The sequence below is a fragment of the Pan paniscus genome, chromosome 14 (assembly GCF_029289425.2).
Source record: "Pan paniscus chromosome 14, NHGRI_mPanPan1-v2.0_pri, whole genome shotgun sequence".
NCBI classification, from domain to species: domain Eukaryota; kingdom Metazoa; phylum Chordata; class Mammalia; order Primates; family Hominidae; genus Pan; species Pan paniscus.
In genome coordinates this window covers 20,328,193-20,354,584 of record NC_073263.2, presented here as the reverse complement: position 1 = coordinate 20,354,584, position 26,392 = coordinate 20,328,193, and the positions used below count along the sequence as shown (strand labels likewise).

Genomic DNA, 26,392 nt, shown 5'->3' with positions numbered 1-26,392 from the left:
GCAGAAGGCTTAGCTTGATGTTTATTTTCAATGTGGCTTATGAATGACTGCAGTGCAATGATGTGTCCCTGTCCACACGTGTTCATGTGTGCCAGGCACTGTGCCAGGCACTTTACCAACAGTGTTGAATCCTCACAGGGTGGGCGCTGTGACCTCATTTCACACGGAAGGAAAATGAAGCTTAGTGAGGTGAAGGGAGCAGGTTCATAGAGCGGCACTCAGGTGCGAGGCGCTTGAGCAGCTTTGCCTTTTCATCATTTTAGTGGAGGAGGGAGGCTGTCTCGCTCACCACCGCCTTGCAGGAGCTGGGTGACTAGAACCAGGCAGGTGCCCAGTAGATAGTCACTAAGCGGATGAATGTACGGTACAGAGAAAAAACACAGAGGCTGCCTTTCTCGATCTTCAAATGGAAAGCTCATTTCTTCTGTTAGGAATGTGCTATCTTTTAGCAAGCTGAGGTTAAACTAATAATTAATGCAGTGAATAAAATCATGACATTTTCCCCATGCAGATAGTTTCCTCTCCTTGTGTGCCCTTCCTCCAACGCTTGCACTATTTATATTTGAGGAGTGACCTGGAAAGTGTTACACAACAGCAGCGATGATGGAAAACACACCTAAGTTGCTGCTTTAAAAGGCAGTTCTGGGCCAGGTGCGGTGGCTCACGCCTGTAATCCCAGCACTCTGGGAGGCCGAGGCGGGCGGATCATGAGGTCAGGAGATCGAGACCATCCTGGCTAACACGGTGAAACCCTGTCTCTACTAAAGATACAAAAAATTAGCCTGGCGAGGTGGCGGGTGCCTGTAGTCCCAGCTACTCGGGAGGCTGAGGCAGGAGAATAGCGTGAACCCGGGAGGCGGAGCTTGCAGTGAGCCGAGATCGCGCCACTGCACTCCAGCCTGGGCAACAGAGTGAGACTCCGACTCAAAAAAAAAAAAAAAAAGGCAGTTCTTTTTAATGTATGGATTTGTGTTGTTGTTGCTGTGGACCTTCTGGTTCCTGGACAGGAATGTGTTCTAGACATACCACCACCAGAGGATCCCTTTTCTTCCCCCAGAGGTTGAATGGGGAAGTGTAGTCTGTGGAGCTATCCATAGCTACTGCTTTCCATTTTGAATTTTTTATTTGGACAGTGTGGATTTGCTCAGTGATGTGTTTTTCATGCACAATTTCTGTCCATTTTAGTGGGAGCTGAAGTCTCTGAGTGACCCATTCATCTGGATCAGACCAAGGCTGCCAGTTGGTCTTTCTGTGGTAGCTGAAATTTGGGAGTGAAGCATGTGAATAAAGGACATTTCCTGGTCTTGGGGGTGTCACAAAAGATCCAAGACATTGACCTTACCTGACTAGTTGATCTTTCTAAGACCAAATCAAATCTCGATGAATTTAAACCTCAAGATAAAGTGAAGACCTTAGGTAACATATGATTTCCTCTAACAATTAGTCTGGCCCATCAAGCAGAATTGAGATAAATACACACAGCCAGTGTATCCTTCAGCAAGCCTCTTTTAATGATTTAAAAAGAACTTCTAACTTTTACAAATAATTGTGTTCAGAGACAGACTTTCAATCTAAAGAAAAGATCAAGGACCTAGCTCTCGTGGCAGAATGTAGAAACAGAAGCCTCCAGATTGATCTCTGCAGATGCTAACGTGGCCCACTTTGTCCTCATATTCAGCCTGATCCTAAAGCCCTTACAACTAAGCCAATACCTGCTTGGATTCTTCTGACAACTGGCAAAGATGTCACGTTCCACTTCTTATCTCACCACCTCTTAACCACAAATTGGCCCCAGTGGCTTTCAAAAGGGGGGAAAATTGTGAGAGTTTGAGACTGTTTATGTACTCATGACTAAAACCAAATCTGAGATCTTTGGAACTCTTAGCTGGCCCTGGGGCATGCGAGCCGCCTGTGCATCCCTTTGGTCCACGTGGAGGCCCGTGAAGACCTTCAGTGGAAGGAAGAGTGGGTCAGATGAGACGTGTCCATTTCATCAGTCAGCCATCGGTGACAGGCTGAATTCAGAGACCCAGGCCAGAGTGTACCAGCTACAAAATTTATCCAAGGATTCCAATTATGCTTAAAAAAATTCTACCAGAAGAAGTAAAAAACAATGTTTATATGTTAAGAAATGTAACAGAGTAGCTCTCATTTGATAATATAAAATAGCTCTGCCTCTATTCAAAACAGTTGATTTTAAAAGTAGGTATATAGTCGCTATACTTATTATTATTTTTAGATTGCTTTAAAAAGCATATGCGTCCCTATCTCTTTGGCAAGCACCCAGCGGTGAGTCACGCCCTGCACCCGCAGCAGCCGATCTGAGAGGCTCCTCTGGGAGCCTCCGTGAAGTTTTCCAAACCCTCCATGCGGGCCGCACACAAGATGCCCGTGCCGGGTCGTTTCCCATCAGCTTCCAGCCACGCTGCTTGCTTGTAGCTAAAAGCAAACCAGGGATGCCCGTGTCAGATGAAGCTGCTTACGAGTCTCCATGGAAAGGCGGCGCTGGTGCTCCGGCACTTGGTCTGCTCGGTGCACTCTCTTCAGAGGTCGCCGACCGAGCCCTCCAGGCGGCTCCAGCTTAGGCGCCTCGGGATGCGGGCCGGGGAGACCTCCCGGGGCAGGACCGGCCTCAGGGGCCAGCGGGCGCGTCGTTGGGGCCCAGCAGGAGCTTGGCGCCCTGTTTGTCGATGCTGGAGTTGATGCTGTCTGCGTCCTTCTCCGGCTCGGGGACGCAGGTGCAGCCCACGGGGATGGTGACGTAGGCCTCGGTGTAGACGGAACGGCCGCCGGCGCAGGCGGGGGTGCGGCGCAGGACGACGGTGGGCATGTAGACAGGGGCGCTGCGGAAGCGCACGTCCTCCTCGCCGAACAGCCCGGTCAGGCAGCCCCGGCACAGGCAGTAGGCTTCAGGCAGGTACCTGGGGTACCTCGCCGGGTCGTAGGAGATTCTGCAGGGAGAGAGCACGGGTGAGGTCACGCCTGGGGTCAGCCCCGCGCCGCGCGCTGAAATCCCTGGTTAGAGTCACCGGGGAGGGCCTCGGGGACTGTCCTGTCCTCCGCCTGCGGGCGCGTGCGTGCGAGGCCCCCCGCCGACAACAGATCTGCCCAGCGCTTCCTTACATTTGAAATGACGGCACATCTAGCCAGCCCTGAGCCAGGCCGGAAAACTACTTCCAGAGTCTGGGCTAATGTGCGCAGAAAAATAAAATCTATGCCGCCTGCACGGGTGCCCACAGGTGCCACCAGAACAGAATGAGGCGCCCTGTCTGCCTAGGGCCCCGGAGCCGCTGCTTCCCGCCGGCAAGGCTCTGCAGACCCCGAGGGGAGCGTCCACCTGGGGCCTAGGCTGGGGGCAGGTAGGGCGGGTTTCAAGGACAGGCTTGGGGCAGGTCTAGAGAAAGAGGGGCTGGGGGCGGACAGTGCTGACTGGGCCGGGAGCCAGAGGCCTGCAGGGCTTTCACGGGAGTGAAGGACAAGAGCTTTCTCCATCAGGGAGATTTGGTGCCAAGTGCCAGCTCTCAGTGGCCTATGAGGTTCGGGGGCTCAGGAAGGCATAGGATCCTCTTCTTCCGTTTGTGTCTGAGGGACTAGAGCACGCCTGGGAGGTGAAGAGCCTAGAAATGGTGTGTTCTCGCCATTGGAGATGGATCCAGTGCCACCTCCGTGCCAGGACCTAAGGAGGGAGTCTGCCGGGGGAGGGGGGGGGTTGGGAGGGAGGTAGTCTGGTGTAGGAAGAGCCCGAGGCCACCGGCCAGGCTGCCATCAGAGGAAGCCGGTGACTGACACAGGACTGCACCCAGCCACCTCTTGTGCTTGCGGAACCCCAGAGGGACATTTCCAAGCACTAGTCCACTGTTTGAATGTGGGGGATGAGGTCGGACAGAAAGTCAGCAATGACTCCAAGGCTTCCAGTCGGGGTGGCCAGAGGATGGGGCAGCGCAGGGATCAGGAGCTTGGCCAGGTGGCCTTGCTGGCAGTGGAGCCCCAGAGGTGGGAGCCCAGGGTGAAGGCACCGGAGAGGGCAGTGGGGACCGCCTGCAAAATGAACAAGTTGTCTCTGAAGCAAAAACAAAAAAGCACAATCTGACTTCATTTATTCATGCTTCCCTCCAACATACCAAATAGTTGTAGAATTTTTTTTCACAGGTCTCATGTCAAAGCATAGGGTCAAGGGACAGTCACCACTAGGAAGTACAACGAGAAAGAGTGTCCCTCAGATGGAATTTTAGAAAGATCCCTCAGACTATGGGGGGGAAGATGGGCTGGAGCCGCAGAGGGAACTCTTGGCTGAAGGCAGAGTTTTAAGTTGTCCACCGATAGATGGTGGTTAAATAAGATGATAGTCTCCGGGGGCACATGGAGGGAGAACAAATAGAGGCAGAGGAGAGCAGAGTACACCGACTTCCCGGGGAGAAGGCTGATGGTGGAGACTGGGTGCATCCTCAGTCCACGAAGGGCAGAGGCTTGAGGGGGCTGGGTCAAACCTGAACTTGAACCTGATGGAGCCAGGCTACCAGAAATAGAGAGAAATGACACTATGAGGACGTGACCAACAAAGGACGGAATGTAGGAAACTTGATATATCCCGTGTTGTTCCAGGAGAAAAACAAGAGGGAGGGAACCTACACGAGCGCCTTGAGTAGAGGAACACAAGCCGGGGGTGTCCTGGCTGGGCCCACACCTGCCGTCCTGGCGCAGTGACATGAGGCCAGCCGCTTCCACTCCCAGTATCACCACCTGCACAATCATTTATCAAACACATGCAACCCAAACTCAGGGACATTCCACAAAACGAGTGGCTGCTGGAGGTTGGATCCTAGAGCAGAAAGGGGCATTTGTGGACCCCCTAAAGAAGGCCTGCGGGGCAGATAACAATGTCGTGTCTGTTCATTTTCCGATCTCAGCATTTTGCTGAGTGATGATGCTGACATTTGGGGAACCCAGGTAAATGGTATATGGGAACTCGTCCTAATTTCACAATAGTTGTGTTAGTTTGAAATTATTTCAAAATGAAGTATTAGAAAATAGAGAAAAGCATTTATAGGACAATACAGAAATTTGACTGTGAACATGAGTGTGAGCATGTGTGTATGGCAGGTGTGTGGGTGTGTGTGGGCAGGTGTGTGTGAGCGTGGGCAAGTGGGTGTGGTCAGGTGTGAGTGTGGGAAGCTGTGAGCATGGGCAGGTGTGTGGGCAGATGGGTGAGCGTGGGCATGTGTGTGAGCATGGGCAGGTGTGTGTGGGTGAGTGTGGGCATCTGAGTGTGGCCAGGTGTGAGTGTGGGCAGGTGTCTGAGTGTGGGCAGGTGTGGGTGTGTGTGTGGGCATGTTTGGGCAGGTGCGTGTGAGCATGGGCGTGTGTGTAGGTGAGTGGGCAGGTGTGGGTGTGGGCATCTGTGAGTGTGGGCAGGCGTGTGTGATGGGCAGGTGTGCGTAAGTGTGGATAGGTGTGTGGATGAGTGTGGGCAGGTGTGCGAGCATAGGCAGGTGTGAGCATGGGTAGTTGTGTGTCAGCATGGGCAGGTGTGTGTGGGGCAGGTGTGTGAGCACGGGTGTGAGTGTGGGCATGTGTGAGCATGGGCATGTGTGGGTGTGAGTGGGCAGGTGTGTCTGAGCATGGGCAGGTGTGTGAAGGCAGGTGTGAGCGTGGGCAGGTGTGTGGGTGTGTGAGCATGGGCGGGTGTGTGAGCACGGGCAGGTGTGTGTGAGCGTGGGCGTGTGTGTGGGTGAGGGGGCAAGTGTGTCTGAGTGTGGGCAGGTGTGTGGGGGCAGGTGTGAGCGTGGGCAGGTGTGTGGGTGTGTGAGCATGGGCGGGTGTGGGAGCACGGGCAGGTGTGTGTGAACGTAGCCATGTAAGTGGGCAGGTGTGTGTGTGAGTGTGGGCGTGTGTAAGTGGGCAGGTGTGTGTGGGGGCAGGTGTGTGTAAGTGGGCAGGTGTGTGTTTGAGCATGGGCATGTAAGTGGGCAGGTGTGTGTGTGAGCGTGGGCGTAAGTGGGCAGGTGTGCGTGAGTGTGGGCATGTGTGTAAGTGGGCAGGTGTGTGAGCGTGGGCATGTGTGTAAGTGGGCAGGTGTGTGTGTGAGCGTGGGCGTGTGTAAGTGGGCAGGTGTGTGTGAGCGTGGGCATGTATGTAAGTGGGCAGGTGTGTGAGCGTGGGCATGTGTGTAAGTGGGCAGGTGTGTGAGCATGGGCATGTGTGTAAGTGGGCAGGTGTGTGAGCGTGGGCGTGTGTAAGTGGGCAGGTGTGTGAGTGTGGGCGTGTGTAAGTGGGCAGGTGTGTGAGCGTGGGCATGTAAGTGGGCAGGTGTGTGTGAGCGTGGGCATGTGTGGGTGTGTACGTGGGCAGGTGTGTGAGCGTGGGCGTGTGTGTGAGGGAGCAGGTGTGTCTGAGTGTGGGCAGGTGTGTGGGGGCAGGTGTGAGCATGGGCAGGTATGTGTGGGTGTGAGCATGGGCGGGTGTGTGAGCACGGGCAGGTGTGTGTGAGCGTGGGCGTGTGTGGGTGACGGGGGCAAGTGTGTCTGAGTGTGGGCAGGTGTGTGGGGGCAGGTGTGAGCGTGGGCAGGTGTGTGTGGGTGTGTGAGCATGGGCGGGTGTGAGCACGGGCACGTATGTGTGTGAGCGTAGGCATGTGTGTGTGTAAGTGGGCAGGTGCATGTGAGCGTGGGCATCTGTGGGCGTGTGTGTAAGCATGGACAGGTTGCGTGCTCACTCGCACGCGGCATGCAGCAGGCTGGAGTCATGGTGAGCTATTTGAGAAGTGCACAGGAGCCCTGGAGACCACAGCAGTTAGTCTGTATGTGATCTTGCTCCTGGAAACTCATGAAGGGCACCGGGCAGCTGCACACACGTGAGATGTGGTTTTGGAAAGGCTGTCAGAACAGTACCGAGGATGTGCCGCAGGAAAACCAAAGACGGGCGGGCGGGTCAGGCATTCCTCTGTGGACTCAGTCTCTTCACGGGTGGGGTGAGTGACGTGAGGGCATCGCCCGGCCCTCTGAGTTCTCGTCACCTGGGACTGGTCTTTCCGTGCCCTCGGTATGTAGGTAACTGCTCATATTTCACCATCGTTTGGGTTCTTCATGAACAACTGTCACTCAGGCGTCACCCCCGGTAGTTTTGTAGGTGATAACTGACAGTCACTTGGATGCAGTGAGGGTCAGAGTTTCATCCGCCTAAAAATATACAGCGCAGCCCTGCACTGGACTTGGGACTGAAATTGCCCCCGCCGCTGGGATGCCTCTGGGCTAAGGCCTCTGACAAGACACCTCCCCCCATGGCTGCCTGGGCCATGGGAGATCAGAGGCATGAACAGGGGCGGGTTTCAGGCAGTTCTCTCACAATGGGAAGGTGCCGCTAAGGGGGGTGCCGTGCATCTACCATGCCCTGCTGCCCAGGGCGCGGGGGCTTGAGGCCTGCAGTCCCAGAGAAGCAGAAAGACAAGGCCTGTGCCTTTGGAAGGATCCAGCGGGGGGCCTGGGAAAGAGGTCATGAGAGAAGCCCTAGGGCCCTCGCTGGCACAGACTCAGAGCTGAAGTCCCTCACCCCAGCCTCCTGCCTGGAGTCTGGGGACATCAACAGCTAGGTGTGCTTTTCGGTTAAGGAAAGCTGCCACCAAAAAGAAACAGCAAGAAACTGCAACGGGAGCCTTTTCTCTTACCAAACACGGACAAGCAACCGAGCAGAGTTCTGCCCTGTGCCGCGCCTCCTGTGGGCAGTCATTCTTTTGTCTTCACATTTTCTGCGTGCTGCTCTGCAGAAGCTTGGCACCAGGGCATTCTTGAAACACATCAAGTTTTCCCCTCTGATGGGATCGCAGAAGTGTCCCTGGCCACGTGGGAAGCTTGGCTTGAGCGAGTGACAGGTGGCCCGGCTTAATCCAGGAACAAAGGACGAGTCCTCCAGGGATGATTAGAGGTGATGGAAACTGAGCTGGGAGAGGAATGTGACAGCAGAGACAGAAAAAGAGCCCTGCCCCTGGGGCCGGACGCGGTAGGAAACAATTTGAAGCGGCTCCGGAGCTCTGAAAACAATGAACACATTCCGAGGGAGGATCGGGCCACCTGATGTGTCCTCTAACCGATGCCCAAGGATAGCTGGGGCGCTGGCTGGCACACGTGCCTTGATGTGGCTCACCCTCCCACCTTGCAAAACATGAAATGATTTTAGAGCAGCAGGGGCTCAGGATGACTGTTTATCTCACAGCAGTTGAAAGACCCCATCCCAGGAACAAAGTGGGGGCAATGCCTTCTCCAATCTTGGCTAGAACCCACAAGCACCGAAATGTGTCTGTGGAGACAGCCTGCCTCGGTAGCGTGGCTCGCCAGATCCGAAGGTCAATGAGTTCAACCCAGCAGACTCTCTTAAAAGGGGAGGATGGAGCCATTAAGAGTCTGGGATCTAAAACTGTAGCCCAACTTAGTCACCACCCAGTAACCTTGGGCAGAGAACTCCACCTTGCCTGGTTCTTTGCAAAGTGAAGGAGATGGATTTGATGAGCACTTCCCACAATTTCCTAACGGCAGGACTGATCATGTGACATTTTCACCAATGTTTTATGCTTAGAAAAGACACTGGCAATACATTGAGTCTCTAAGGTCTTGGAAAATTCCAATTAATCTATAAAGTCAGTGCAATTCTAACGAAATCCCAGAAAGATTTCTCTGAGAACTTGGCAAGCTGATCCTAAAATTCATAGAGAGAGAAGAAAAGGGCCAAGAATACTCAAGACAATTTTGAAAAAGAAATGAGGGGGCAGACTCACGCCAGCAGATCTCAAGACGTTATACAACCATGGTAATACCAAGACATCCGCCGTCCTCTGGGGACACTGAGGGACATGTAGCATCCCTCTCCAAGAGCTGAGAGTCCTGTGAAAAACACTAACCTTTGCAAGAGATAAGAAGGCGGCATAAACAAGATTTCCAAAATGTGGTTTTCAGACCACCGGCATGAGGCCTATATGGGACTCCTGTTAAAAGTGTCGATTCTGGCCGGGCGCGGTGGCTCATGCCTGTAATCGCAGCACTTTGGGAGGCCTCTTGAGCTCAGGAGTTTGAGACCAGCCTGGGCAACAGTGAGACTCTATCTCTACAAAAAATATGTAAAAGAATAAAAATGAGCCAGGCGTCGTGGTGCGTGCCTGTAGTCCTAGTTCCTTAGGCTGAGGTGGGAGGATCCCTTGAGCCTGGGAGGTCGAGGCTGCAGTGAGCCATGATCACGCCACTGCACTCCAGTCTGGGTGACAGAGTGTAACTCTGTCTCAAAAAAATAAAAACAAAAAAAGATGTATAGATATATCTATATTTCAAAATAAAACTTTTAAGTTAAAAAAAATTTTTAATGCAAATTCTCAGACTTAACACTACACCCAAGGAGTCGGAAGCTCTCCACACTAACAAGCTGTCCAAGTGATCTGTTTCACTCATTTAAGCTGGGGAGTCACTGATTCAAATGAATCAGCAGAAACCCATTTCTGGCTGCACAGTCAACAACGTAAGCGCTATCCCTAAAGGCTAGCTAGCCATTGGCTAAGCTCCGATCTATCTATCGATTTGCAGCTGATGGCAAACAATTGGATGATTGCATTTCCCAAGTGGGTGTGAATTTCATGACCATACCGGCCCAGGACTTCTACATTTCCTCTAATGAGTACATAAGGTCATTATTAACCCAGTAAGCAATCAGTGTTGCCAATGGGATGGCTTCCCTGGAGGCACACAAATGAGCTTATAAAAAATAGTAATCAGTGTCCCCCCCACCCCCAGAGATTCTGAATCAATTGCTCTAGAGTGGTGCGGGGGGCTGGTCTTTTTTAAAACCTCCCCAGATAATTCTAATAGACAGTCCTGGTATAGACCAGTTGGTCTCTATGATTAAGAGAAGTAATGAGTCACGAAGACAGGTTTGTGTTAGCCTTCCGATCTCTCACTTTCCCTTTGGAGCAAGCCCAGCAGCTGGGAGGGGGAATGGTTTTGAGACCACAGGGGAAGGAAGGGGCAGGACCGCCACGTTGGAAGCACTATGTGCAGCCAGGCCGGCTGTGGGGCCAGGGCCGGGTATAGTAGGGCTCTGTTGGCTGGCCAGGGAGTAACTGGAGACCACAAACAGCTTCCCTGTTGCCAAGCCGTGGCCAGCAGACCCATCAGCTCCACCCTCCTTCCATGCGCTAAGGCCCCAGGGAGCCAAAGATCTTCAATATGTGCTGCCAAGAAGCTCTGAAAAATGCTTTTCTGGCCCCTACAAGAAAACATCAGTCGTGCATTTCTCATGAAAGAGGACATGGAAAAATCAGCCTGGGATAGCAATGAGGTCTGCCCAGGGCACGGATCCCCACTGGCTTCCCCAGGCCAAGGAGAACTAGCGGTCAGTCCTCCCCTGTCTGGGGACTGAGGTTGACTTTGGTGCAATCCTGAACTTAACATCAAGGTCAGAGCTCCAGAACGAACCCGGCTCCTCTGCCAACTGAGCTGGCTCAGGGCTATTAGGAAAAAGAAGGCTTAGCCTGCCCACCCTCTCCTCTCACTCGTGAGGAAACTGAGGCACCAACAGAGTAGCAGACTTGTCCAAAGTCTTCCAGCTCTCCTGGGTTAGCCCAGCCGCCCGCACTGCCCCCCACAGCCAAGCTGCCTAAGCCTCACGGTAATAACAGATGCGGTGTGCGGTTTGTGGCTATTTAGCAGCCAGCCAGGCACTTGGTAAACAGTGAGGCTACAACAAGGAAATCCATTTATTCTGGGGAAATTCGTTCATCTGGGAGGTAGGGGAAGAGGAGAGAAAGACTAATGTTTTGGAAAAGAACTTGGAAGATAATTCAGAAAAAAAAGTTTTACAGAGGGAAAGGGAGAAAAAGAAATGAGAATGAGAACCCACATTTCTTGAAGGGTTTTATTCTTTTGTCATGGCAAATGCCACACATTCATTGCAGCTGGGAAACATCTCTTCAAAGGAAAAACACGACTCATGCCCACGGGGTGGCTTAACTCTCCGCCCAGGGGAAGCTGCAGAATCTGGGTTCAGAGCCATCTTTGAAGTGTGTCCTTGGGGCAGGCGCCTGTGCGCACCAAGGGGGGAGTCCACCCGACCGCCAGTGAGTCAGTTGTCGCCACAACACTGGTTATGAGGAATAATCACTATCACAACATGAGCCTGGACTCTTTAATTCCAGAAGTTTCCGGTAGATTCTTTTCTCTTTGGCCTCTTATTTAGTGAGCAGTGTGCTCATTGCCAGTTTTTCATGTGTCACTTCTGGAAGACAGACACCATGAGGAATTTCACTTCATGGCATGTGTGGAACTTCCTGAATTTGCCCAAATCATTCTGTTGGCATTAGGGCACATGCATTTTATTCAGGTGAGGAGCACTGCAAGAGGCGCTGATGGAATGAAATATTATCATCATCCCTAGTTACTCTAAGAATGCTAAAGTAAAATCCAGGCAGTAAGGGGAAAATAACTATCAAAGCAAAACGAACATACCTATTTTCAGAACGAGAGACTTTAATCCCATAACAATGCTCCTGACAATGCTTTTATTTTTACCCTGTGAAACAGTGATAGGTGCAGTAGAGCCTGCTGTATTTTAAGAAGCTGGGGCAAGGGGGGAGTAGCGGGGTCTGTGCTGTACCTTGGCCAGTTCAAGGTCATTTATGCATACAAACATTTTAGGGGAAAATACCAACATTTCTTAAATAAGCTGCTTTAAACAATGTGTGTCTCTTTTTCTCCAAGAATGAATGAGGATGAACAATGTCCCGCCGGCCGTCTCACAGGCTGTGACTGAGACCTTCCCAGCCAGGCAGCAGAGCCCTCTGTCCTTCACTCTTCCTTTCTCTAACGCCCTCGTTTTCTCAACAAAGCGTTGTCATTAGAGGATGGCGGCGAAAGGACACTGCACCTGTGCTCATGTACTATGTACAGAGACTCCGTGAAGGCGTGGCTTAGTTTGCTTTAAGACATTAGAAAATAACCCAGTTTGGAAGCAGGGACCCAAGGAAAAACGTTATAAAAAAGAAAGAGGGAGGGAGGAAGGAAAGAAGGGAGGGAGGGAGAGAGGAAGGAAAGAAGGGAGGGAGGGAGGAAGGAAGGAAGGAAAGAAAAGAAAGGAAAAAAGAAAAAAGAGAAAGAAAGAGAAGAAAGAAAAGCACCTCCCATCCCCAAATTCCACAGACCACGCGGTGGGCCGGCCCGGGCAGCCAGTGCGCGGGGCGAGGACGCTGGCGCCGTGCTGCCCCCTGTCGGCCACAAACGCCGCTGCAGACACCTTCGCCGGCCGGTGCTCAAGGCAGTGGGGACGCGCGTACCATAGGGGTCTCAGCCTGCAGGGTGGGGTTTTTTTTTTTTTTTTAGCGTCGGCACACACATTTGAAAGTGCATAAAAGAGAGACATGCATTTGTTAAAGGGGTAGAGGATAAATGGGAGTTTGTTTTTGAGACGTAGTTTTGCTCTGCCACCCAGGCTGGAGTGCAACGGCGCGATCTCGGCTCACCGCAACCTCCGCCTTCCGGGTTCAAGCGATTCTCTTGGCCTTAGCCTCCTGAGTAGCTGGGATTACAGATGTGCGCCACCACACCCGGCTAATTTTGTATTTTTAGTAGAGATGGGGGTTTCACCATGTTGGTCAGGCTGGTCTCGAACTCCTGACCTCATATGATCCACCCGCCTCGGCCTCCCAAAGTGCTGGGATTACAGGCATGAGCCACTGCACCCGGCCTGGAGTCTTAACAAGAAGGATAGCTGTAGTGAGGATAACTTTCTGTAACATTATACTCCTAATCTCTCTCTAATGTTATAACCCCTTTGATAAATTTTTTAAAAAAGATTTGATGGAGAGAAAGTGATGCGAACAGTACCTTGTGACTGCAGGAGGAGTGTCAGGGTCTGTGGTTCCTGGCTGTATTCCAGGGGGCCTGCCCACCAGCCCCCAGACAATATTTGATGAATGAATGTGACCCTCGGTTTCAATATCGGTCAAGTGGAATAATTAATGGACAGCCCACATGGGAAACAGGTCGCAGTGAATGGGCCATTGCTGAACTGCCCACAGGTAACTGGAAGCTGAACTTGGGCACATTTAGTAAGCAGGGGATGTCCTTAGGTACACTGAGAGCCGCCAGTCTTCACAGCTGTATAGCATTTTATCTGACTAGCTGCCTATAGGCGGTCATTCAGGTGACTTCCAGTCCCTGGCTATTATACATCTGTATCCCAAGGTGGCGCTTTTCAAATGAAATCCCTGAAGGGAATTTATTTTCTTCTGATTTCCCCTCTTCCCAAATGTCATCTGCTGAAATTCTGGTACTTGGGTTCTCCACAGGAAAATACCGGCTTCCTTCAGCCGGGGTACCTGAACCGTACCTGCACTGGGCTGCTGGGGAGGGTCTCATGGCCTCTTCGAATGCCGTTGGTGACCTAGGGTGTCTATTTGAAAGTTACTTGACCTCCTGTCCCCTGTTCTCCCTACTCTCCTTTACTCTCTGCTATGGTCTGTGTCCCTCCAACAGCTCATGTGTTAAAAACTCAGTGGCCATGGTAACAGTGTGGGAGGCGGAGCCTTGAAGAGGCGACTGGGTCAGGAGGGCTCTGCCATCCTTGGAGGGGTTCCTGGTAAAAGGATGAGTTCCGCCCTTCCCTCTCTGTCACTTGCTTCCACCTTCCAGCGTGGGACGACTCTCACCAGATGCCAGCACCAGACCCTTGGGCTTTCCAGCCTCCAGAGCCATGAGCCAAATAAACTTATACTTTTTTTTTTTTTTTTTTTTTGAGACAGAGTTTCACTCTTGTTGCTCAGACTGGAGTGCAATGGCATGATCTCAGCTCACTGCAACCTCCACCTCCCCGGTTCAAGTGATTCTCCTGCCTCAGCCTCCCGAGTAGCTGGGATTACAGGTGTGTGCCACCACGCTCAGCTAATTTTGTATTTGTAGTAGAGCTGGGGTTTCTCTGTGTTGTCAGGCTGGTCTTGAATTCCTGACCTCAAGTGATCCACCCACCTCGGCCTCCCAAAGTGCTGGGATTACAGGCGTGAGCCACCACGCCTGGCCAACTTGTACTCTTTATAAATTACCCCCTCTGTGGTATCTGTGATGGCAGCAGAAAATAGCCTAGGACACTCCTTGTCCTTTTCTTTGTTTACCTCCCGACTACAGCTATCCACAGAGTTGTTTACTGTAAAATAAATTAGGTGTAGTTTCTTGAATTGTCCAGAGGAAAGGAGTTAAAGAAAAAAGTAACAAGGCCTAAAAATAAATTATTGCACATTATTCATAACCTAGAGAAAAGTTATCTTTAGACGACTACCAAAAATTGGAAAACATAAGCTGTTAAAAAATATTCAGAGTACTGTACTGGTAGGTGTTTATCTTTGGGTTTTTTTTTTTTTTTTTTTGACAGAGTTTTGCTTTTGTTGCCCAGGCTGGAGTGCAGTGGCGCAATCTCAGCTCACTGCAACCTCCGCCTCCCAGGTTCAAGTGATTCTCCTGCCTCAGCCTCCCAAGTAGCTGGGATTACAGGCATGTGCCACCATGCCCGGCTAATTTCGTATTATTATTTTTGTTTTTTAGTAGAGATGGGGTTTCTCCATGTTGCTCAGGCTGGTCTTGAACTCCTGACCTCAGGTGATCCACCCACCTCGGCCTCCCAAAGCGCTGGGATTACAGGCGTGAGCCACTGCGCCCAGCCTGTCTTTGGGGTTTCATCATAAATGAATGACGTATATCTTAAACTTCAATAAACCTCAGTGTTCTTACAACATATTTCTTAATATATCAATCTGACTTTTAAAAACTTGCTGAGCAACCCAATTGACTTTATTTTTGGCATTTTTGTTTTTAAAGCTAAAGAGAAACAAACATTATGCCACAAAGTAAATGAAAAAATATTTTTGTATTCTGGAAGCTGAATGTTGTTTTCTAACAGCACACTGGGTGGGACTTGGGCTAGATGGAACCAGAGAGGTCCAGGATGACTCCTGGCTCTACTATTTCCTGTCTGTCACCTGGGGCCAATGCCTTCATCTTTCCAGGTCTGGGCTCCTCACCAGGAGCACAAACCAGCCATGGAGTCGCAGGAACTCTGAAAATCCATCCAGATGTCTGCAGTGCCTCTTCAGGAAGCCCCAGAGCCTTTAAGAGCAAACGGTGCCCTTCAACCAATGCCCTTGGTATGTCCCAGGCTGTTGTTTGTGCTGAAGCTTCATTTTCTCAGTATCTGCTTTTTTCTCGTTGTTGGAGAAATTCCCTTTCTGCTCTCAACTTAAAAACTAACATGTCTTTGAAATAAGGAATATGTGCACACGGCAGAAAACTTTAACAGATACAAGAGTAAAAAGTAGGTCTCCTCCCCAACTCCAGCCTCCAGAGACCCTCATAAGACGCACCACAGAACCCACGTTCTAAGGATGCCTGTGTGCGTATATGTGTAGGCGCTGAACACAGAATGTGTCGTATGTACATATTACGTCATATTTTCCCTTTTAACGTAGAAATGGCAGCATGCTATATACCCCTTTCCCCGCTTTGTATTGGTGAGTGATTGATCCACTTATGACTTTTAGAGCTGCCCCATTCTTCCTTATAGTGTATAATATCTAACTCGGTGCCTGTTGGTGGATGTTTAGGTAGCTTCCAATCTCTTGCCATTACAGCAGTGAACACATATCCTTGTACACATATCATTTGGCACATGGGCAAGTGTGTCTGAAGGGGAAATACTAAGTTAAAGGGTGTGTGAATTTAAAATCTTGATATTTAACACCAAATTGCCCTCCATAAAAGTTGTGCTGATTCATACCCCTGTACTTGGATGAGAATGCCTTTCCTTCACAACCTTGCCAACGTAGCCTGCTGGGTGCCAGGAAAAAAAAAAAAAAGGGCTTCTTAGTATAGTCTCCACATGCATTTCACTTATGCCTGATGCTAGCGTTGCTTTCTGTGTCAAGCATTTGAGTCATTTGACCTTCCTTCCCCGGGAACAGTCCCGATCTTTGCTCATCTTTCCATGATGTCACTGGTCCTTTTCTTTCTTTTTTTTTTTTTTTTGAGACAGAGTCTCGCTGTGTCATCCAGGCTGGAGTGCAGTGGTACAATCTCAGCTCACTGCAAGCTCTGCCTCCTGGTGCCCACCACCACTCCTGGCTAATTTTTTTTTTTTTTTTTTGTATTTTTAGTAGAGATGGGGTTTCACCATGTTAGCCAGGATGGTCTCAATCTCCTGACCTCGTGATCCTCCTGCCTCGGCCTCCCAAAGTGCTGGGATTACAGGCGTGAGCCACCGCACCCGGCGGTCACTGGTCCTTTTCTTACTGATTTGTGGGAGCTCTTTAGGAATGAGCTCTTTGTGACTTGGGTTGCAAACATTTTTTCCCAGTTTGCCCTTGTATTGTTCTTATTTTACTTTACCAAGAAGAAAGGGTGTATAATTATGTAACTTCATTTCTCAATCTTGTCTTCTGTGACTTTTGGGGACTGTGAGCAGCTAAATAGGGCCTCCTCCACTCCAAGATTATAAATATAATTGCTTGTGTTTTTCTCTGCTTTTGTGGTTTTTTTACATTTAAATCTTTGATTCATCTGCAATTCATTTTCACAGAGGAGTGAGGCCCAGGCTGTCCCAACACCATTTACTGAATGACCCAGGTCTCCATTCCATCCGTATGGAAAGCCATCTTCCAAATGCCTACTGTAAAACTTATCCACCTAAAGTGATCCTTCCTGTGCCCATCAGTACTCCTGACGTTCAGTCCATCTCCCTATCTGTCTTTCTCAGCATTCTCTCTGACTGCTGTGCCTTTAGGACGTGGTGGCTTGGGCCTGTAATCCCAGCACTTTAGGAGGCCAAGGCAGGCAGATCACTTGAGGCCAGGAGTTCGAGACCAGCCTGGCCAACATGGCGAAACCTCATCTCTACTAAAAATACAAAAATTAGCTGGGCGTGGTGGCATGCACCTGTAATCCCAGCTACTCCAGAAACTGAGACAGGAGAATTGCTTGAACCCAGGAGATGGAGGTTGCAGTCTGCCAAGATCATGCCACTGCATTCCAGCCTGGGTGACAGAGCAAAACCCTGTCTCAAAAGAAAGAAAGAAAGAAATACCACCTGACCCTGTGCCCAGCCTGCAGGTGGGCACTCCTCTACCCAGGCCCCACCCTCAGACACTCCACCAAGGAACAAGCCCTGGCCTGGCACTGTGGCTTACGCCTGTAATCCCAGCACTATGAGAGGCTGAGACAGGAGGGTCACTTGAGCCCAGGACTTCAAGACGAACCTGGGCGACAAAGTGAGGCCCCCATCTCTAAAAAACAAAACAAAAAAACTCGCTGCATGTGGTGGTGCGCACCTGTGGTCTCAGCTACATGGGAGGCTGAGGTAGGAGGATCCCTTGAGCCTAGGAGGTCAAGGCTGCATTGATCTGTCTGTGTCACTGCACTCCAGGCTGGGTGGCAGAGCGAGATTCTGTCTAAAAGAAAAAGCCTGTCCTTCCACAACATCTTTTAGTAGAGGCTCCACACTTCCATTGGCTCACTATTTCTTTTCCTTTTTTTTTTTTTTTTTTTGAGACAAGTTCTCACTCTGTTGCCCAGGCCGGAGTGCAGAGGCACAATCATAGTTCACTACAGCCTCAGCCTCCCTGGCTCAAACTTCCCAAGTAGCTGGGACCACAGGCAAACATGACCACACCTGGCTGTTTTTTTTGTAGTGATAAGTCTCATACTATGTTGCCCAGGCTGGTCTCAAACTCCTGGGCTCAAGTGATCCTCCCACCTCCACCTCCTGAGTAGCTGGGGATTTACAGGTGAGCCACTGGGCCTGGCTGGGTCTCACTTTTTCTAATCTTCCCAATAACCCAAAAGATGGTGAGAGGTGATTGGAGGGAGGCAGAGAGGGCTCTCCTGGCAGGAAAATGCAGGAGCAGCTTTGGCAGTCAGCAATCTGGAGTCCCAGCCCAGCAGCCATCCCCTGAAGACTGTCCTTCCTTCAGCAAATATAAGCCACCCACCTCCGTTTGCCCATGGGGAGTGATCTCATCACTGTTGCTAAATAATATGAAAAATGATGCACATGACACCTTCAGCCACCCTGCTGCAGCTGCCACTCCTGCTCCTGGGACCACCCAGCACTGAGGTTCCACATGTGGGCAGATCTGGGTGGCCCAGACCACGATCCCCGAACCCTGTGTGTCATTCTTATCCATAACCTCCCTCGGCTCCCAGATCCTGCCTGGGGCGACATAGGCGTCATCTGTAGCAAGGGCAACTCAATTTAACTTCCCACACACAGAATGCCAGCGCTGCTAACTCTCAATGTGTCCTCCAGCCCTGCTCTGTCTCCTGAGCTCCAACCAGTCATTGTCACCTGTACGCCTTTCAGGCAGGCAAAACTCAACAGGCTTGATACTAAATTCATTATTTCCTCCCACAACACTTGTTCCTAAGTGTATTTTCTCATTTTGCTCAAATACCATCAACAACCCAAGCCAGAAACACGAGAGACATGCCTTTGGGAGGCTATATACTACTCTTAGGCCCTTGGCCCAGCCTGTGGGGAGCCACGGGTTTGCCTGAGAGTTCGAATCTGCTATAGAAAGCAGGGCCAGCAGCTTCTGTCCAGAGAAATTAATCTCTGGTTCTGAGAGATTCCTCATGTGGTATTTGGTATTTGATATATATATATACATACCAAATCCTATTTGGTATATCAGAAGCATAACACGAGGTTAGAGAAAGAAGAATGCTGTAGTCCATCCCTTCGGGTCCTGGAAATGGAGGAAGAGAGAGGAAAAGCAAGAGCACCAAGACACCAGAATGAATGGTGCCATGTGTGTGCCCTGCAGGCTCCAGCTGAAGGACAGGAGTGAGAAGGGCGGGAGGGGTCCCACCCAACTTCCCCGTGGGCAGGGGCTCTGAGGGGGCTCTGCCACAGTGAGCTTGGTCCTCTGCAGAGTAGCCAGGAGGCAGGAGGCCCTAAAACTTGGCTTCCCAGGACAGCATAGGGGTCCTGTGTGTTGTTGAGTAAAAGGAAATCTCCCTACCCAGCAGCCGGCAGGGAGAGGCTCCAGGAAAGCCCAGATGCGTTTTAGACAAAATCATCACATTTCCTCTGACTCTCCACAGCACTTGTCTTCTTTAATGAGCATCTTTCACGCTGATCCTAGTCTCCCCTTCCCACCGCGCTGCCTGAGTGAAGCCCTAGGTCCTTTGGATGGAAGTGCTGGAGAGCATTGTCCAATCCATGCCCCATTGGGACACCCTCCTAAACCAGAGTGGCTGTATGGCTTCCTCCATTTCAAGTGTCAAGACTTTTTTTTTCTTTAATTTTTATTTTAGAGACGGGGTCTCGCTTTGTCACGCAGGTTGGAAGGCAGTGGCGCCACCACAGCTCACTGCAGCCTGAACCTCCCGGGCTCAATCTATCCTCCCACTTAAGCCTCTGGAGTAGCTGGGACCACAGGCACGTGCCACCACATTTCGCTAATCCTTAAAAATTGTTTGCAGAAATGGGATCTCGCTATGTTTCCCAGGCTGGTCTCGAACTCCTGGACTTAAATCCTCCTGCTTCGGCCTCCCAAAGTGCTGGGATTCCAGGCGTGAGGGTGAAGCTCCGCACTGCTGACAAGGCGGGGATCCAGCTCCTGCGCCTGTCTCCAGCCTCACATCGATGCCCACCCCACAGGCAAACACCTCGCCTACGCCCCCCCCCCCCCACCGCCCCCGCTCGCCTTGTGGCTCTCCCCATTTTCCAAGCGCTTTGTTCCCGCTTGCTATCAGCTGTCCCTTCCCTCAGCACTGCCTTTGTAGGCGACTTGCTCTCCTCCATCAAGATTCAGCTCTTTCACGAAGCCTTTCTTGACCTCTGTGGCCCTGGGAGGCCTTGCCCCCTAGGGCAGCTCCTCCTGCTCCAGCTAGAGGGAAGACGGTCACAGGTGCTTGCTGAGGACACTGCGGCACCCTGCCTACACGCCCCCAACTTCTCCAGCCTTCCCCTTCTGCAGGCTGTCCCTTTCTTCTGAAATGACCTCTGTTCCAAGACCAAAATACTCTCGAAACTGTTCATGTCACTTCATGCACTGCCTGATGGTGTGGTTTCTTTCCCAATTATCCCCACTCCTTCCTTAGGCTATTAAACTAGAGGGGCTTAGAGGGCGCTTCCCAGGGCTCCACTCCAGCAGCCTCTGGACCACAGGGGCACTCAGGAAATATGTGGATAGTACCGCGCACCCCCCAGCAGCACCTCCCCGGGCCCCCTGTGCAGAGTACGGTCCACATCACTGTGTCCACATCACGGAAGGGTCCCCGGCTAGTGCCTTGCGGACCCATCCAACCTGGAGGAGATGAGGTGTTCAAGAGATATGTGTTGCATAGGAAATACTGGAGGGTAAAGAGGGGAAGCAGGACTCCTTCAAGGGAGGTGGTGGGGGTGGGCCTTCGCGGTTTAGGAATTGCCCCCCGGTGCTCCAACTGCCCCGCCCCACCCCGCCTCATCGCAGCGCCCCCCGCACCCCACCCCACCCCACCCCACCGTACCCTACCCTGTCTCGCCCCGCACCACCCTACCCCTACCTGCTCCGCCTTGCCCCGCGTGCCACGCCCCCTCCGCGTCGCCCCGCCCCAACCACCTCCCCTTCCCCGCCCCACCCTCCCCGCCCGCCCGGCCTCGGCCCGGCCCCACCCACTCTGCCCGCCCAGCCCTGCCCTCCCCACCTGCCCGGCCCCGCCAGGACGCGCCCGCGGCTCACCTGTAGGCCCAGGGCGACACGCTGCGCAGGTTGGTGGGCGGCCGGAAGCGGCGGTCGGCGGGCCTGCCCCCTGCCGGGCAGCTCGCGTTGCGCGCCTGCTCACGCGGCCCCAGCTGCAGCGTGTGGTGGAAGGCGCTGAGTACGCCGGCCGCCAGGCGCCCGTACAGCTGCTCCAGTAGCTCCTCTGGCCGGTCCGCGCAGCCCCGCGGCCGCGCCGGGCGCCTGCCCGCCCTCGGGGCGCCCGCGGCCCAGCTCGGCGGCAGCGCCAGCAGGAAGCCGGCTACCAGCATCCAGACCTGAGGGACAGGCCACGCTCAGCGTCCGAGCGCGCCGGAGGAGCCCGCCTGCGCCCCGCGCCCGTGTCCCGCCCGCGGCGCCCGGAGCCGGCGGGCGCCTCCCCTCGCCCCGCGGAGCCAGAGGCCGGCCCGGAGGATGGGAGCCGCGCGGGCGGGCCCCAGAGCGCCCTCCCCGCCTGCCCGCCGCCCGCGGGGTCCCCGGGGCCCAGCCCGGCGCCGGCCCGCGCGCCCCCGGCCCCCGCCGCCGCCGCCGCCCCGAGCCGGGGGCCGCACGGGGGGCGGGTGCGGGGCGCGCGTGCACGTGTGCGTGTGCCTGCCGGGTTGCTGCGCCGCGGGCTGCGAGTGCTTGTGACCCGCCGCACCCTCACCCCCGGGCGCGCCATCCCTGCGCCGCCGCCAGCGAGGGAGCCCCGGAGCCAGAGACGCCCTGACCCGCCGCCTCGCAGATCCACCCTTGCCCCTGCGCCTCGTCATCCGCCCTCCCCAGCCAGCCCGCGCAGGGTCCGCGGCACGCTTTTCCGCGAGAAGCCCCCTGTGGTCTTTCCTCGTACCCGGGGACTCGGACCGAGAAGCCGACTGAGCGAGGTCGCCGCCCGGCCTCACGGACACAGAGCGACTCTGCACCTTTCGCCTCCAGGAGCTGAAAACATTTTGTCACTTGTGCAGTGTACTCACCAGTGCCCCCAACATCTTCTCCCCCGAAAGCGCTTTCAGATTCGCGCCGAGATGCGGCGACGCGGCGGCTCTTGAGCGGAATAAGCCGAAGGGCGACGCAAAGTGGGGCTTCCAGCCTCGAGCATGCGGCGGGGCGCCCAGGGCCTGGGGTCGCGCGCTCAGGGCCTGTGCCGCGCCACGCAGGAGGAGGAGAGGGCTGGCCCTGCCGGGCGCGGGTGCGGGCCCGACTGGCTGAAGGAGGAGTGGGGACTGGCCTGGAAGTCTCCGGAGCAGAAAAGTGGGGCCGACAGGATGGAGTTGGGGGAGGCCGATTTTGGCTCAGAGAGATTTCTCTATTAAGGAAAGCAGTCCAAGAATAGGCCCCCTGGAAGAGGAATGCGCTCAAACCCAGAGGGATTCTCCTTAGAGCTACCTCTTGAGATTCTGTACTTCGAGGAAATTAGAGATTTTTTTAAATCTCTATTTTTAATAAGGTGGGAGGAGGCTGTTGCTCCTTTCTCCTCAACAACATGAAATGATCCTGTGCCTCTATCCAACAACTCTACAACAAAGCACTGAATACTTCCCTGACTGGCACTTTCATGGCTGTTCATGGGCATCTCTTGGTCTATGACGACGATGTTGGAGAGTTCCTACTCCGTGATAACTCAGTTCTAAGTGCAAGCAGTCACGTGAAATGAGCCTGATAGTCTGCGAATGAAGAAACTAAAACGAACTATATTATATACTTCATAACACAAGACAACGTGCTCGTTTGTTCATTCTGCAAGTAAATGCTTAATGCTTCCTAGGTGGCAGGCTAATGAATATGATCATTTTAAAGCAGTCATGCTTTGAAAATAAACAACCCATCCCAGCTGTAAGCTTTTTGAAAGTGTACAAAATATGTAATTGATGACTCCCTAAATGGTTTGCAGCTTTGGTATTTGACTGAATTGTAAACCATTAGTTAAACTACATTTCAGTTATGCTTTGTAGGAAAAACACTTTCCTATGCATTGAATGTTCTATAACTAAGGAGCTTAGTAATCTACTGCTAAAAATCTCACTGAAATCTCCAGTTTAAGCTATTTAAGCAATTTACAGCTCTTGGCAAATATTTGTTTTGGGTTATAAAACACTTTTTCTCTGACTAGTAAATTGTTCATGTTCTTTGTTTCCAGTAAAATGGGAATAAAGGTTTCAGTACTCAAATACTGCTTATTTTTTATTGGAAAAAAGGAAGCGTGGGAGGCTTTTAAGAGAGTATCATTATGAGAGTTTCATAGAAATACTCAGTCTGTCTCATTTCAGCATCCATTCCTATATGAGGTGACGTGGTACCAGACTTAGTTCTGTATGTTATTCAACAAAGTATTTTCCACTGTCTGGTAACATGGCAGCTTCTCTCTTCCTCACCACCCCCCCGGATTACTTTGGAAGTGGGAAGGAAAATATTTACTTTCCAGCAGTTTTCATTTTGTGAAAGATCACAAATGACTGAAAATGCCCACCTATTTGGCAGAACAAAGTTGATATTTGTGAGACTAATCAGTTGAGAAAAAGTCTTATAAATAGGTGCAAATGTTTATGAGTTCCCCTCAAATTTCAACATATTTGTGAAGATGCAAAATAAGCATGTTAATAAGTTCAAACCTAAGACATACAAGTGAAAAAAAGGGAACAACATACTCAAAAGCAGGCTCATCGTGTTCCCTTAAAACCAACATATCTGTAATGTGGCCACGCAAGCTTCATTTGAAGCCTCTCCTGTCCCTCATCCCCTGGTTTACTCAGCACACCCAATACCAGCACAGCTGCAAGACTGCTTAGCATGGGGCAAGCTGTTGGGGAAAATCTTTTAAATCATCCTTAGGCACCGTAACTCCAAAAGCCGGTGTGTGGTTGGCTCCTTCCATACTAATAATCTTGGGTTACTGATGTTCGTATCTACCCAAACCTCTTTCTCTTCCTTAAAGAGCTGTCCTTGAGGCCGGGCATGGTGGCTCACGCCTGTAATCCCAGCACTTTGGGAGGCTTAGGCGGGCGGATAACGAGGTCAGGAGTTCGAGATCAGCCCGCCCAACATGGTGAAACCGGGTCTCTACTAAAAAAAAATACAAAAAGCCGGGTGTGGTAGCGCATGCCTGTAATCCCAGCTACTCAGGAGGCTGAGGCAGAAGAATCGCTTGGACCCGGGAGGCGGAGGTTGCATTGAGCCGAGATTGCACCACTGCCCTCCAGCCTGGGCAACAGAGCTAGACTTCGTCTCAAAAAAAAAAAAAACTGTGCTTGGATGTTCCTACTGATAGCGCTCTCATTGCTGTCACCTTCCTGGTCACTCCCTTGATTCACTGATTTTAGCACTTGGATCTACCACTATTCCTGCTGATCATTCCTGGCACCTTAACCTCCACAGAGACAATTTAACATGCTGATTTCCAAGTGACTACGTTAGCCCCAATTGTCTTTATTTCCCATCTCATCTCAACTGTCAAGTCATAGGGTCATATCCAAGGTTTCATCATCACCAATAACTGCAATACAGCCGAACATCTGATTTCAAATATCCTATTCCTTGACACAGGTGCCTTCTGTTTTCGCCCACTCCTGCAGTTTTCTGCCGTCATCCAGCCTTCTCCCACTTCTCACTAACCATTCCACCCTTGAGTCCTTATGTCCTTTGTCTAGTTTAGATTTCACAGTTCGACACTGTCACCACACCCTTGCAAACACCCTTACTTAATCCCTTTCTCCTTTTTTCTCTGTTGTACTTGCCTAGAATCCCAACTCTTAAAAATCATACAACTGAGCTGAGTAGACTCAGTTCTGAGTTATGACCACAAATCTCAGATTAACATTCAACATAAGTATCGTATTACACCTCTGCAGTTATGGTCTTCTTCCAGTATCACTAATCTACATATTCTCTTTCCTCAAGTCTCTACTGCCCAATTCGTTCCTCACACCTTCCACAGACCACAGATGAGAGCTTTTACATTTCTTCCAACCAGCAAATGCACTGACTTACTCCCACCCAGTCTGATGTCTCCCACCTTCTTTCCTGATGCATTTGATAAACCCTTTCTTGACCCCAGGTCCCACTTGACTCCCCTTTACAGCAAAGGTTCTGAATTTTTATTTTGTTTTATTTTTGAGATGAAGTTTAACTCATTGCCCAGGCTGGAGTGCGGTGGTGTGATCTCGGCTCACTGCAACCCCCGCCTCCCGGGTTAAAGCTATTCTCCTGCCTCAGCCTCTCGAGTAACTGGGAATATAGACACGTGCCACCATGCTGGGCTAATTTTTGAATTTTTAGTAGAGACAGGGAGGGTTTCACCATGTTGACCGGGCTGGTCTCAAACTCCTGACCTCAGGCGATCCACCGGCCTTGGCCTCCCAAAGTGCTGGGATTACAGGAGTGAGTTGCCACGCCCGGCCTTGATGAGCATTCTTTTTCTATCCTTTCTTTTTCAACCTATCTGTGCCTTTAGACAGTCACATGTCTTTTACCAACAGGGATGCATTCTGAGAAATGTAAGGTGATTTCGTTGCTGTGTGAACACCCTAGGTTGTATTTAAACTGAGTATAGCCTACTATACAACTCGGCTCTGTGGGGTGTAGTTTAGGCTACAACACATCTAGGCTACAAACTTGTACAGCATGTTACTGTACTGCATAATGTAGGCAATTGTAACACAATAGTAAGTATTTGTGTATCTAAACATAGAAAAGGTACAGTAAAAATTTGGTATTATAATTTTATGGGGCCACCATCATATATGTGGTCTGTTTTTGACTGAAATGATGTCATGTGGTGCAGGACTGCATTTAAAATGTGTCTCTTGTAAGTAACATATAGTTGAGTCTTGTTTTTTAATAGTCTGATAATCTTTGTCACTTAACTGGAATATTCTGTTTACATTTGCTGTATTTTTAAACATAACTAGCATTTACTAATTATTAATGTAATTGAGTTTGCATTTTTATAATTACTAATGTAACATAATTACTAATATAAATAGGTTTAAGTCCTGTCTTGCTGCTTGTTTTCTCTTTGTTCATCTGCTCTTTATTCCTTTATTTCTCCTTTACCTGCCTTTCTTTGCATTAATCAAGTATTTTTTATCATTACATTTTGTCCTCCATTAGCTTTTTTATTTTTATTTATTATTTTTAGGCACGGGGTCTTGCTCTGTCACCAAGGCTGGAGTGCAGTGGTGCTATCATAGCCCACTATAACCTGGAGCCCCTGGACTCAAGCCATCATCCTGCCTCAGCTTCTTGAGTAGCTAGGACTACAGGTGTACACCACCACACCCAGCTACATTAGCTTAAAAAAAAACTTTTATTTTGAAATAATTTCAGACTTATAGAAAAGTTGTAAGAAGAATATGAAGGAACTCCACATACCCTTCACTGAGTTCCACTATTTGTTCACATTTCTCCACATTGCTTTTTCACTGTGCTTTCTTCTGGACCACTGAGCCATCGAGTTGCAGAAATCAGGACCCTTTGTCCCACAGCACCTCAGTGTGTATTTCTCAGGAACAAAGACATTCACTTATGTAACCGTAGTGCAATTCTAAAAATTAAGACATTTTACAAATACTTATCTAATGTAGATGGTCTCCAGCTTATGATTGTTCAATTATGATTGTTTGACTTTGTGATAAGCTTATTGGGACATAACCCTATGGTAAGTCGAGG

General features: G+C 51.0%; 2 protein-coding genes across 6 annotated transcripts; one reads left to right on the top strand and one right to left on the bottom strand.

The window, feature by feature from the left end:
• Positions 1 to 1,488: 1,488 nt before the first annotated feature.
• On the bottom strand, positions 1,489 to 26,392 carry IL17D (interleukin 17D). Of its 4 annotated transcripts, none has more exons than XM_063595911.1 (3): positions 21,703 to 26,392; positions 20,732 to 21,027; positions 1,489 to 2,951 (listed from the first exon to the last, which is right to left on the bottom strand). In XM_063595911.1, the coding sequence occupies exons 1-3, from the start codon at positions 21,715 to 21,717 to the stop codon at positions 2,633 to 2,635; spliced, it is 630 nt and encodes a 209-aa protein (XP_063451981.1). In that variant the 5' UTR covers positions 21,718 to 26,392; the 3' UTR covers positions 1,489 to 2,632. The 4 variants fall into 4 exon arrangements, with proteins under 4 accessions (XP_063451981.1, XP_063451980.1, XP_054953127.2 ...); XM_063595910.1 differs by lacking the exon at positions 1,489 to 2,951 and adding an exon at positions 2,959 to 4,513 and having other exon boundaries at positions 21,703 to 21,833; XM_055097152.2 differs by lacking the exons at positions 1,489 to 2,951; positions 21,703 to 26,392 and adding exons at positions 4,523 to 11,247; positions 18,676 to 18,751 and having other exon boundaries at positions 20,732 to 20,854.
• On the top strand, positions 13,776 to 20,414 carry LOC134728828 (uncharacterized). 2 transcript variants are annotated; one of them, XM_063595912.1, is made up of 3 exons: positions 13,776 to 13,887; positions 15,023 to 15,160; positions 19,491 to 20,414. In XM_063595912.1, exons 1-3 carry the CDS (start codon positions 13,806 to 13,808, stop codon positions 20,003 to 20,005), a joined length of 735 nt encoding a protein of 244 aa, XP_063451982.1. In that variant the 5' UTR covers positions 13,776 to 13,805; the 3' UTR covers positions 20,006 to 20,414. The 2 variants fall into 2 exon arrangements, with proteins under 2 accessions (XP_063451982.1, XP_063451983.1); XM_063595913.1 differs by lacking the exon at positions 13,776 to 13,887 and having other exon boundaries at positions 14,941 to 15,160; positions 19,491 to 20,410.